At 47.2% G+C, this 13,623-nt stretch overlaps 1 protein-coding gene across 8 annotated transcripts in view; it reads left to right on the top strand.

The window, feature by feature from the left end:
- The first annotated feature begins 444 nt into the window (after nt 1–444).
- The window catches only part of Zcchc2 (zinc finger CCHC-type containing 2), a 53,672-nt gene continuing 40,493 nt past the window's right edge, over nt 445–13,623 (top strand). For all 8 annotated transcript variants that reach the window (XR_016538809.1, XR_016538808.1, XM_090352996.1 and 5 more), the window contains exon 1: nt 445–1,394. Coding sequence is in view for 6 of the 8 variants with exons in the window: in XM_090352996.1 (XP_090209122.1) it covers nt 459–1,394 (936 nt within the window). In the remaining 2 variants the exon portion in view is untranslated. The remainder of the gene's footprint in view (nt 1,395–13,623) is intronic.

The following is a 13,623-nucleotide window of genomic DNA, read 5'->3' as shown; positions in this document are numbered from 1 at the left end:
GCGGTGCGCGGAGCCCGCCAGCGTCTCCGCCCAGCACCGCCGCTCGGTCCGCACGGGCTCGCGAGGGAAACGCTCCGGCGCCGCCGCCCCTGCCCAGTGCGGACGACAGGGACTGGGAGGCGGAAGGAGGACACGCTCGCTCGCTCGCTCGCTCCCATCCGTACCAGGGCTCCCAGAACCGGCGCGGCGCCCAGCGGGGAGGAGCCTCTGCGGGCACGCCCCGCCTCCGGTCCGGGACGACGACGCCAGCGACCCCGCGGGCCGGTCGCCGCCCCCTTCGCCGGCCGAGACCCACCCCCGGCCCTCCCCGGGCGGCATGGAGCGGCCCCGCTCCTGACGGCTGCGCCGCCGCCTCGGCCTCGGCCTCCGCCGCCACCGCCGCCCCGGCCCCCGCCCCGCCGCGCGGCTCCTCCCGCCCGCCCGCCCCCGCTCGCATGTCCGCGCCGCCCTAGCCGAGGATGCTGAGGATGAAGCTCCCGCTGAAGCCGACGCACCCCGCCGAGCCGCCGCCCGACGCGGAGGACCCCGACGCGGACGCGCGGCCGGGCGCGAAGGCACCGCCACGCCGCCGTCGCGACTGCCGCCCCCCGCCGCCGCCCCCAGGCCCGCCGCGGGGTCCCCCGCCGCCGCCGCCGCCGCCGCCGCCGCCCCTGGGGCTCGGGCCGCCTGTTGCTGGCGGGCCGGCGGCGGGGGCGGCGGGCATGCCGGGCGGCGGCGGAGCCGCGGCGGCGCTGCGCGAGCAGGAACGGGTGTACGAGTGGTTCGGGCTGGTGCTGGGCTCGGCGCAGCGCCTGGAGTTCATGTGCGGGCTGCTGGACCTGTGCAACCCGCTGGAGCTGCGCTTCCTCGGCTCGTGCCTGGAGGACCTGGCGCGCAAGGACTACCACTACCTGCGCGACTCGGAGGCCAAGGCCAATGGCCTCTCGGACCCGGGGCCGCTCGCCGACTTCCGAGAGCCCGCCGTGCGCTCGCGCCTCATCGTCTACCTGGCGTTGCTGGGCTCGGAGAACCGGGAGGCCGCCGGCCGCCTGCACCGCCTCCTGCCCCAGGTGGACTCGGTGCTCAAGAGTCTGCGCGCGGCCCGGGGCGAGGGCTCGCGGGGCGGCGCGGAGGACGGGCCGGGCGGCGAGGTGGGCGAGGCGGAGGTGGACGCCGAGAAAAACGGCTCGGGCCCGGAAGGCGGCGGCACCGAGCCCGGGGCGGGCGGCGGGCTCGGCTCGAGGGCCCAGGAGGAACTGCTACTGCTGTTCACCATGGCCTCCCTGCACCCGGCGTTCTCCTTCCACCAGCGGGTGACGTTAAGGGAGCACCTGGAGAGGCTCCGCCACGCGCTCCGCGGGGTCGCCGAGGACGCGGAGATGGAGCCGTGCAACTTTGCGGGCTCCAGGCCCCAGGTAAGACCTGCACCGCGGCGTCACCCCCTCCCCCCCCCCCCGCCTCGCCCTCGGAAGCCCCCTGACCTCGTCCCCGGCCTGGCGCAGGTGCCCTGAAATGCCCTTGCGTTGGCTCTCAGCCCCAGAGCCCTCACCTTCGTTCCGTTGGGCCCCTTGACAACCCCCACCCCATGCATGCGTAGACACCGCCATAGCAGAATATTCCCCGAGCTGGAGTTGCACGGAGGACCCGGAGCTCCCAGCCCCGAGCTCTTCTCGCTTGGAGGGTCTCGGGACGGGTCTTGGCACTGAGGTACAGGCAAAAGGGAAATGTTAGCGGAGCCTGTCTTGTCAGCCAGCCGGCAGTCTGGCCCCAGGCAGTTAGTTCCCTTTCTGGCTCTCAGGTCTTAAAGCTCTGCCTGATCGTGGATGAAGTGTTGAGAAGGCTTGAACCAGGCCTGCTGTCCTTATCTTTGACAGAAATGCCAAAGTGGGCCAAACTTAAAAATGGTTCGTATGGGTCTTTTGGTTTCTATTAGGAGGAATATTTCCCAGACAAATGTCGATGTGTGGAGACCTGCGTATTTACTTAAGTACAAATGCAAGGTGTCTTGGTCAAAAAGACAGCCCTGGGTGGCCTGCTCCTGTGCTCCACCTCTGGCTCAGCCAGCTGTCCAAGGGGCCTAGTCCCTAGTCCTCTGTTGGCCTTACTGTGGGAATTGCTGTCATCCAGCAGTTATCATTTAATCTCCAAAATGCCTTAGATGAGAATCCAGATGAGGCATGTGTCGCAAACAGTGAAGATTTTTAAGAGTCCTGAAAGCAATTTCATTATGTAGGCCCAGTAAAGTCCTTGAGAATAACCGTTTGATGGCGAAGAGGGGAGTAGGTTTAGGATAGAGTAAAAACTATGTTTATTAAGGACTTACTGGTGTGGATCAGTCTCTTGGAAGGTATTGATTTGGATGTCATGCCTCTCAACTTAAATGATCTCCAGAATGCCATAGTGGGAAAGGGGATTCCCTCCTCTTTGCATGAAAATTCAACTTAGATCTATGCTGTCATAAAGTTGCACATCGTGTTTTACTCACTACCTATGGATCTAATAAGGTATTAAGAGGCTGAAAGGGACTTAGAAATAATGTAGGGTGAGCCCCGCAGTTTTACACTGAGGCTTTTGCGAAGTGACAAACTCACCTTTGAGAATAGATATGTTATCCAGCACAGATGGAGTTATGCTAGTACCCAGCAATACCTAGTTGATCGTGAAATGTTACCCTCTTCCAATGCCTGTTACTACTAGTATGTAAGCATGTGTAAAATGGAAAAAGCCACTCCGCCCCTCAGTCTACTCAGTGAAGTATGTCTGAAAAGATATGCCATTACATTTCTAGAAGAAAGCACGAGTTCTGGAACAGTGCGTAAATATTTTCACGCGTTTTCTTGTATCAGCCTATCTGTAGTAAAGATAACCTTGAATTTAGGTCTGAGGAAAGGATGCCACCATGGAACAACTTCTGTCATTCCATTCATACCATTCCAACCAGGGTACAGCACTGATTTGAGATTTTTAGCTGCTAGGGGTCCCTTTTACCTTTAAATTTTGCTTTTAATACGAGTCTGGTAGCGCAGCTAGACCAAGGGGAGCGATTCATGCTATCAGACGAATTGATTTACCTTGACTGCAGTGTGTGGCCGGCCTTCCCGGCCGGTCAGAGAGGGCTGGGAGGAGTGGTCAAGCAGGTTGGGTGCCCTGCGCTGCCCCAGTCCTGCAGAGGGAGCGCCCTGCGCGCGGCGGCCGTCCACCGAGGGGCCCTGGGCCGGGGGCTTCCCGCACCCCCGGTGAGCTGACGCCGCTCCCGCAGCCGAGCAGGCTGGCCGCCAGAGCTCGCCACCCCTTCCCGAGGCGGGGCTCGCGGAGCCCGCGGGCTGCCCGGGGTCTCAGCGACCTCCCCTCCCGGCCGTCTGTCTGTCACCGGGCTGCAGGTGCGCCGGCTGACTCTGCAGTCCCACCCCGCTGGGGCTCCGGGCCGCGGGGCCTGCAGCGGTTAACCCGGGGCGGGGGGCAGTGCGCCCCTTCCTCCTCCTCCCCGGACCGAGGGCGCGGGGCCAGCCCGAGGGGCCTGGGGGCCACGGAGCGCCCCGCACCCCGGCCCTCAGGCGGCGGTGCGGATGGGGGGGGTCCTGCCCCGGGGGCGCCTCCCCTCCGCCCCACAAGATGGCGGCTGCGCGCTGCCCACGTGACTGGTGCGGCCCCGCCCCCTCGCCGGGGGGGGGCGGGAAGGCGCTGACGTCACGACCACGTGGGCCGCGGCCCGCGGACCCCGTCCCGGGAGAGGAAGTTCGCGTGCAGCTAACCCCGCGGCCACCTGTGGGCAGCGTGCGGCGACGAGGAGTCAGGCTTCCCTTACTAAGAGGGGACACCCTGGTGCTCCCTTGTATGTTCGCCTGTGCTGAGTGGGCACAGCGAGACTGAGCCCTTTTAATTCAACGGAAAGTATACTGACCCCAGAAGGCGGCGCTGGTTCTCACAAGCCTCGAACCAGAAGCTCTCTTTAAAAATGCCTCGTGGGCCGGGAGTTTGGCCTAGTGGTTCAAGTGCCTGCCTAGCACGCACGAAGACCCGGGTTCGAGTCCTCGGTACCCCATGCATAGAAAAAAGCCAGAAGTGGTGCTGAGGCTCAAGTGGTAGAGCTCTAGCCTTGAGAAAACCCAAGGACAGTGCTCAGGCCCTGAGCTCAAGCCCAGGACTGGAAAAATAAAATAAAATAAAATAAATGCCTTGTGGTAGCAAGTGGTGTTTCAGGGCGCGCATGGGCGTCGGTGCGGTCATTTGATAGCTCTTGGAGCTGACCAGGTCTAGCATATACCTCGTGGGACGCCATGGTTGAAATCGCAATGGTAGTTACAAGATCGCAAGATGTGTTACGTTAAATGACGTCTTGAATATTAGCGTTCTTTTTAGGAGGCTTGTGCACGCAAGTCGAATTTTCTCACCACCTCTTAGCACCAGATTTGCCAGTAGCTTCCATTAAATTCAGCAATAGGCCAATGGGCAGTGGGCAAAAGTACTCATTTAACAGTGTTGTAGGAAGTGTGTGAATGAAGTCATTCTGTTAGAGACATAACATAGCTGAAGATGCGTGGTTTTAAATATGGATCTCTTCCTATTCAGGAGACAAAACATGAAATAGATGTTAAGAATAAGACACTGTAAATCTGCCTGAATACTTTTTTTTTTTTTTAATCGGTTGTGTGGCTTGAACTTGGCCTGGGCGCTGTTCCCGAGCTCTTCAGCTCAAGGCTACCACCCTACCCCTTGAGCCACAGTGCCACTTTTGTTTTTTTGTTTTGTTTTTTTTCCTGGTGATGAGACTGTTATGGACTTTAGTGCCCAGCTTTGAACCAGGATCCTCAGATCTCAGCCTCCTGAGTAGCTCGGATTACAGGTGTGACCCATCACCCGGCATGTGTACCTTTTAAAGTAACATCCATGAATGATTCTTTATTGAAAAGGAACTAAGGTTTTTAAGTTTACGTGATTAAGATAATGCCTCACTACACTTGAAGATTAAGCAATGCTATTAGACATGAGCCTGTGTCTCAATGTCATTTGAACTCATAAACCATATGTGAACTGTATCATTTGAACTTAAAATGACTAAAATTGATAAAGTGAATAAAGTAAAATAATTTGTGTGTGTGTGAAATTGATACCTTCTTCGTATTGTCCTTGAGCTTGGACTTCTTTCACACGATAGAAACTATATTAGTAGTTTAGGGACTAAAAGGACGTTTTTTGTTGTTGTTGTTGTTTTGTTTTTAAAAAGACTTAAAAAGAATAATAATGTTTTCTGTTTTGAGACAGATTCTTACTGTATTGGCTAGGCTGGCCTTGAACTTGCCATATTTCTGCCTCAGCCACAGGATTATAGGTATATGCTACCATGTCTGGGTGAGAAGGATCGTTTCAGTGCTTGTTTTCATTTAATTTTGGAGGCAGTGCTAGAAATTAGATACCTTGAATTCAATAGTGTCTCTGAAACTATGGCCCCTGCTTATGACTTTCTTAGTTCTGTAAATTCTAGAGATGTGAGCATCCTGGGATTAAAACTAGCCAGGGCAGTAAAGTTTGTGAGGCCCTTTATCTCCAGTTAACCAGCAGAAGTAGAGATGTGGCTCAAGTGGGAGAGGATCAGCCTTGACTGAAAAAGGCCAGTTGAGAGCTCACGGCCCTGTCAGTTCTGAGTTCAAGCCTCAGTAGCCAGCACACACACAAAAAGTTGAAATGACACTTACATTTAGAGTGCTAGGATACAGTAGAATAGAGCCTGGCATTTGGTCTTCAATAAACAATTGAATACATGATAGTTAAGCTAAGCTATTGGATGTCCTCCCTGAGGGAAATGTTTTCTATACAGTGGTTTTTTGTTTTTGTTTTTTTCAGGTGAGTACCCTGATGGGGAGGGGCGACTACAGGGCTTTAATTCAAGTTCATCCATATATGTCAGTGTCCACCTATCTCTATATGTGCATACATGGGTTTTTGTGACCAGTTTTAATTTTGTTTGTGGGGCAGTGTATTGTAAAGGCCTTGTGGAGCGGGGAGGAGGAGCGCATGTGCACCAGGTTTAGTAGAGCACTTCTTGGAGTCTTAAAGTTCATCCCTTTCACTGGCTCGGTTTTATTAACCAGGCTATCTAAAAGTTGGGGAGAGTGACTTCCTTTTGGGGTTATGGTGATGGAATTAACAAGACAGGCAAAAATAACATGCTCTTTTTGGAATGTGCATTCTTGGTGGAGAATAGCCCTTCTGCACTTTGCTTTCTCAAATAGTATTTTATTTTCAGGATGTTTATTTGGATTTTAAATTTTTATTTAAGTTTCACATAGCAAAGTATTTTGTATTTTGGGCTTTTTTTGTCATGCTCCTAATTAGCATTCAAGGAGGGCTGGTAAATGAAAGAATAGTATTTGAGACATGTTTATTTGGCACAATTATTTTTGTAATACTTATTTTTAAAACAAAAGTTGTTGAAACCCAAGAAGAAATTCCGAGTTTACAAGTCAAGAAAATGCATATTCTTTAGACGAGGCATGCAGACTCGCACCAGTGATCCTAGTTGGGGGGGAGGGAGTCTTCCTGAACCAGTTGGGAAGATTGTAGGATGAGGCCCACCCAAGCAAAAAGTTAGCAAGACCCCATCTCAACCAATAAGCCAGATGTGGTGGTTTACCGCTGAATCCAAACTATGCAGAAAATCTGATTGTGGCTGAGGATATCCTCCGGCAAAAATGTGAGACCTTACCTGAAAAGTAAACAAAAAAGCACTGGGAGAGGAGCTCAAATAGTAAAGTGGCAAGTTTTTAAGCCCCTTTCTTTAAAACCACAGTACTGTGCCACCAAGAATAGAAAACATAATGGGACCACAATTGTATTTAGGATGGGAATAGAGAAAGTACATATTTGAATTGGGATTATCAGTCTCTGAAGCTATAATCTTTATCTAGTGTTCACATTGACATAGGAAACTAAAGCTATTTTGAATTAGGTTTTGTGATGCATTTTTGTAATCTCAGCACTCAGTAGTCTGAAACAGAAAAACAAGCTTGAGACCAACCTGGACTAAAATGTGAGAGCCTACCTGAAAGTGAGCTACCAAGACCTTGTCTTAAAAAATAAAGCTACTATTTTCCTTGAGATATATTAGGCTTTTTTGTTGTTGTTGTTGGTTGTAGGACTTGAACTCTGGGCCTGGGTGTTGTCCCTGAGCTACTACCGTACCCCTTGAGCCACAAGTGTTTTCTGGTAGTTAACTGGAGATAAAGAGTCACATGGATTTTTAGTGCCCAGTCTGGCTTTGAACTGCGTTCCTCAGATCTCAGCCTCCTGCATAGCTAGGATTACAGGAGTAAGCCACTGCACCCTGCTTTTTATTAGGCTTTTTAAAAAACAAAAAACGAGAACAGGTCACCAAGTGCTGGTGATTCACACCTGTAATCCTAGCTATGCAGGAGGCTGAGATCTGAGGGTCAAAGTTGAGAGCCAGCTGCAAAGGAAAGTTTGTGAGACTCTTTCCTTCAATTAACTACCAAAAATATATGTGCACATGTGCGCACACACACACGATTTTTACTGCTCTAAAACATAATGGGTTTAATGTTACCAGCACTATTTTTCATTATGGATGACAGTATATAAAGTGCTTCTTATACACAATGAAATTTTTCTGTCACAATAAACTTGTTTATTCAATAGACAACCCTTCTACCCCGATCTATAAACAGTCCTGGGAAAAGGGAAGTGCCTCATTGAGTGTTTATGTTATATAGGTGGTGGGCCCAGGGCAGCCCTTTTCCTTCTGTTCCTCTGCTCCAAGGAATGTGTGACCTTTAATTCCCTTCCACATATCTTGGCTCCTTAGAAGTGTTTAATGCTCATTCTGCAGTCAGATTTAAGTATTGAAAAGGTCACATTACACACTTTATAATCAATGTAGGGTAGGACCTCCTCATCTAGTTCATATACCTGTTGTAAAATTCCGTGTGATTCTGTATATAAAAACAACAGCACTGTACATAGTCAAGATAATAGGAGTTGATTTACAAAGAGTCTTGTATGGTCATAAGCAAAAATATTGTGTATGTTTGCCTATGGTGCACATATCACCCGAAGGTCGGATTTTACGTGAGACTTAATCTGTATCAAGGGAACTCCAGACTCACCCAGTTCTCCTTGCCACCAGAATTTCAAGACTTTGTGCCTAAACACTTCAAATATTCTCCTAACTGATTTCCTTGCTTTCATCCTATTTTCTGTCTTTTGGATACTGCTGCTAGGTACATCTTCCTAAATAAATATTTAATTATAATTGCATTTTATTTCAGTAACTCGTAGACCCTAAGTGGGTCTTTGACTTCCAACTTCCGGACCTTGCCTTCCACCCTAGCCTGGGCTTCCAAGGAACACCTCCTCTGGGTGGTGTTTGTTACAACTGTTTCTGTAGCAATCTTAGGAGTCTTTGCCAACTCTGAGTTCTTCTAGCACATATATTTGGTTGGGGTTTTGGTACTTCTGTAATTGTTAGTGTTATTTCAAAATATAAAATTGACCTTTCCTACTAGGTTTTTAAATTAATTCCCCAAAGGCCGGGCATCATTATCTCATTTTTTTTTGTCAGTGTTGCGTATATTCCAAGTGCTCAGTCATAATTTCTTTTGCTTTTCAAATATAGCTCAGAAATAGCAATGTGACAACTTGCAGTAAGACTAAATGCATCAGACAGTGATTTTTGGTCTTATTTTGAATTATACTTATCTAGGTACTTCATAAAAATGATCATGGCTACATAATGTAGCCATGGTTTTTAAAAGAATAATAAACAGAATTGTAAGGATTGACATGAATAGTCAATTGGTGAATACTGAATAGTTGCACATATGAAATACTTGTCAGGTCAGGGCATTAGCATTCTGTATGTAAAGTGAGTAAGTTGCTACTGTATCTGACAGTGATGTTTTGATAAGGTAGAGAAGCATACATTACAAAGTATTTTCTTCTTGTTTGAGTAGTTTACTACATAGAGCCTCTTCTAGTGTTTACTCTCCAGATTTTGGTCTGCAACCTCCCACCCTCCCTCCTTCCCTCCCCCCCCCCCCTTTGCCAGGCTTGTACTGTCCTTGGACTTTTCTCAAGGCTAGAGCTCTACCACTTGAGCCACAGCACCACTTCCAGTTTGTTTTTTTTTTTCTATGTATGTGGTATGGAGGAATTGAAGCCAGGCTTTCATGCATGCTAGGCAAGCACTCTACCACTAGGCCAAGCTCCTGGCCCTTCATTTTTTTTTTTTTTTTTTGTCTTTTGCCAGTCCTGGTGCTTGAACTCAGGACCTGGGCACTGTTCAAGGGTAGCACTGTTCAAGGGTAGCGCTCTGCCACTTGAGCCATGGTGCCTCTTCTGGCTTTTTCTGTGTATGTGGAACTGAAGAATCGAATCCAGGGTTTTGTAAATGCTAGGCGAGCGCTCTACTGCTATGCTACGCTCCCAGCCCCATCTCATTTTTTTGAAATGAGCAGTCTATAAAGTAACTGATATTTATGCTTCTTCTTAAGACTGTCTCAGCTGCCATAGTTTCCATAGAGCAGTAGATTCTTGTTTTACTGGTCCTAGAGAGGATGGTGTGATCTCATGCCATGGGAGGCTGTAGTTTTTGGAATAACTTCATTTTTTTTAAAGTCCTACCTTACATATAGAGAGGCCACCAGTGACATTTTGAATAGTTTGTTGGTTTGGAGAAATTATTTGGTTAGCTTATAAAGTTCCTATTCTAACAGGTGCCGTTAGTGACAAATCCTACCATACTGATACTGTCATGTGGAAATTTTTTTCTCTACCAAGGTCCATTTGGATATTTATAACATCATTTGTGGACATACACAATTGTCAGTGCAGGCAGATAGGTTTTGGGAAGCTGAGGGGAAGCATGTATCTGTGTCTGTTCCTTTTTCTGTTACGTAACAAATGACGTTTCGGATCGTATATGTCTGCAGGCCAAAATGTTCTCAATCCTGTAAGTGCTGACTGATCTATACATTACTTACTGTCAAGGGTCTTTCTTGAACTCTGTAAAACCTAAATTTGTATGTAGTTCAGAGACATCCTGTTCTGAAGGCTAGGTCTGCTATGGGAGCTAGTGGGCCTGTCAGTGCCTGTGTTCTGTCACCATCAGCCAGCTCGCTTCCTGTTGAAGATAACTGGCCCGGGTATATAGGTAGCAGTTTCCGGGTGCAGCTTCCTCCTTTCTACTGGGAAAAAAAAAAGTTGTTCTTTTCTGGAGGGGACAGTAAGAAAAGAGTACCTAGATGCTAATGCTGCATAGCAGGCCCCAGCATTGCTCCGGGCTCTAAAGCAATGCTGCTGCCCTCTCTGGATCCTCTTCCTTGGTCCTTTTGTGGTCTAGTACAGTCTTTATTTTTCACCAAGTCATATGTCAACTACAAGATGCCATTATTTAAGTTGAAGTAGCAGAAAGCGGGGAGAACTTTGCAAGGAAAACACTAAGGCTGCCATTGCTTCTCTTTCACTCTTTTCTATTTCTGTTGGGAAAGCTTCTGATACATCTTCCTTAATGGAAGTGAACCTGTGTGTTCAGTTTCTTTAGTGGAAAAAATAGTTTTAATTATTCATAAAATTCCAAAAAGAGAGTATGATTTTCCCTGTCCTATTTTATTTCATCTATCTAGTTCTGCTTAGCTAACCATTATTAGTTCTCACGTATTGAGAAAATCTTTCATGGTTTCTAGTACAGTGGCTTGCTGCAGTGGCCTTGTCTGATCTGTTGACTATGATGGTGGAGTACACACAGACTCACTAAATTATCCTCCCAATCCCACTCAATACCTACAGTAGTACATTTGCCCCCAAAAGGTGGCTAATTCTGTTAAACTTTGCTGACTCACCTTATCACCCATCTTTGTAATACATCGCAAGGAGCCTACCATCACAGCAGAAATCATTTTGTGCTGTTTCTGGGCTATTGATTCATTGGCCTCCTTCATACTGCTGTGTCGGTTTTGTTGTTTCAGTACAATTTTAATATGTTACCGTGCATGTTTATTTTCAGTCCAGAAGTTGCCTTTTATCAGGCACGATGGGGATGATTCTCAGGGCATTACTACATTGGGTTAACTTGTATATTTCACTGAGTAGAGATTAGTCCAACTTTTGCCTCTTTGACTCATCTTCTTGCAGAAAGGTAATAATTCTTCAAATAATTCCCATTCTAAGGAATGGGAAATCAAACTTAACAGAGAAAGTGGGTGTGATTCCCCTCTGTACAATTCCTTAAACCAGTAGTTCTCAGGTTTTATGATACCCTTCCCTCCATTGGATGTCAAGCTATGCGACATGTAAAGGGGGAAACAGTATTACTAACAATTGTGGCTAGTAAATGCCTTAATTCTGATCTCTGAGCCTCTTGTATGACCTGTGTAAATAGCTTCTACTTTTTTTTTTTTTTTTTTGGCCAGTCCTGGGCTTCAGCTCAGGGCCTGAACACTGTCCTTGGACTTTCTCAAGGGTAGAGCTCTACCACTTGAGTCTCAGCACCATTTCCGGCTTTTTTCTATAGATGTGGTACCGAGGAATCGAACTCGGGTCTTTGTGCATGCTAGGCAAGCACTCTACCACTAGGCCAAACTCCTGGCCCATAGCTTCTGCTTTTAGCCTGATTTTGCAGCATTAGTAACTACTGAGACTTAGGGCAAGAGAAAAAAAACTAGAGATCTACTGACTTAGTTCCTTAGAAACTCAAACTTCATTTTTCTCCCTAGCTTATTAGTTGTTTTTTTTTTTTTCCCCTGACTGTTACATTGTGTTTTTCCTTACCCCCTCACACATACCCTTACTGTACTGTTAACTAAACCCGAAGTTTCCTACATGTTGTACCCCTAAAGTGACACCCCTGGGCCTTGTGTTGACTTTATGTAGAAACACCATCTTGGAAAATTCTTAGGCTGGCCTTAAACTTGTGATCCTCCTGCCTCCAGAATAACTGTGATTACAGAGATGTACCATATTTCTAGAGAATTGTGTTCTTAAAGTTCTTAGTTTTATATCCAAACTGATTATGATTATGAAGCAAACTTTTCTTGTGTTTAGTATTAGAATATTTTTAGAGACAGAATGATTATTTTACTATTAAGATATACATAACAAAATTTGCCCTGTTAATCTTTTTGAGAATACAATTCAGTACTGTTCAGTTCCTGTTTTCACTGGCTCTTCTTTTCTTTTTTTTCTTCACACCCACTAGGGTATGAAGTAGTTATTGTTGTGATTTTGATTTGCATTTCTCTAATGAAACTGCTATTTTTGTATATTTTGCTTCATTTATTTTTTAAAGTGTAATTTTAAGTTCATGCCACATGTCAGACGTTGAAAAAAATCTTCCTTAGAGCCACATACTAATAGCACACAATGTGTAATTATAGGTACTCAGATAGCTGAGACAGGGAGGATCTTTATTTGAAGTCAGCCTGGGCAAAATGCCTGAGAGACAGTTTCTATAATTAACCAGCCAAATGCCAGACTAGAGATGTGGATCAAGCGGTAGAGCAACAGCCATGTGTGAAAAAGCTGGGTAAGAACACAAGACCCTGAGTTTGTGCCCCCCACAAAGATATTCTACTATAAGAATTGGATTGTTTGGGGGCGGGAGTTTGGCCTAGTGGTACAGTGCTTGCCTAGCATGCACGAAGACCGGGGTTCGATTCCTCAGTACCACATACATAGAAAAAAAAGCTGGAAGTGGTGCTGAGGCTCAAGTGGTAGAGCTCCAGCCTTGAGTAAGTCCAAGGACAGTGTTCAGGCCATGAGCTCTTGCCCAGGAATGAAAGAAAAAAAAAAAAAGAATTGGATTGTTGGCTGGGAATTTGGCCTAGTGGTAGAGTGCTTGCCTAGCATGCATGAAGACCCAGGTTCGATTCCTTGGAACCACATACATAGAAAAGCCAGAAGTGGTGCTGTGGCTCAAGTGGTAGAGCAGTAGCCTTGAGGAAAAGCCCAAGGACAATGCTTAAGCCCTGAATTCAGTCCCCAGGACTGGCCAAAAAAAAAAAAAAAGAATTGAGACTCCAGTGAACACAACTTTTTAGGAGGATTCCTCTTCCTTTCTCTCCCGTCTCTTTCCTTCTTTTTCTTCCTTCTCTCTAAAAGAAAAAATGGAGGAGCTAGGAAAATGCTGGTGCTCTTCCACTGAGCTACTTCCGTACCTCTATGTTTCATTCTCTGTTTGAAGTACTTACAATGGTGTTATATTTTTGAAAAGTAGAGAATCTCTTAGGAAAATATGATTCATTTTCTACCTTGTGAGAAAAGATTGTGTGATCTGGGTTCAAGTGTATGTGACTTGGTTATTGTTAAATGAACTTACATCAATTTTTTTTTAAAATAAGGGCTAGACAGGGTCTCTCTGTATAGCCCAGCTAGCTTTCAACTTCTAGTACCCCTGCCTCTGCCTCCAGAGTGCTGTGATTGTAGATATTAGCCACCAGGCCCAGCTGATAGCCACATTTTAAAATCATTAATAGTGAAAGTTGGGAAATGGCCACCAGGTTCAGTGGGACATTGACTGAACAGGGCTGGATGCTCATTAAATGATTCTTGTAGACGATCTTTAGTTCTTGGTTTTCTACAAGATTATAAGGCTGAAGCTTAGCTCTCAAGAATATCTAGTGTAGTACCTTATTT

Source organism: Megascapheus bottae, chromosome 19 (genome assembly GCF_031878675.1).
Source record: "Megascapheus bottae isolate mThoBot1 chromosome 19, mThoBot2.hap1, whole genome shotgun sequence".
Classification (NCBI taxonomy): domain Eukaryota; kingdom Metazoa; phylum Chordata; class Mammalia; order Rodentia; family Geomyidae; genus Megascapheus; species Megascapheus bottae.
This window is presented reverse-complemented; position numbering and strand designations above follow the sequence as displayed.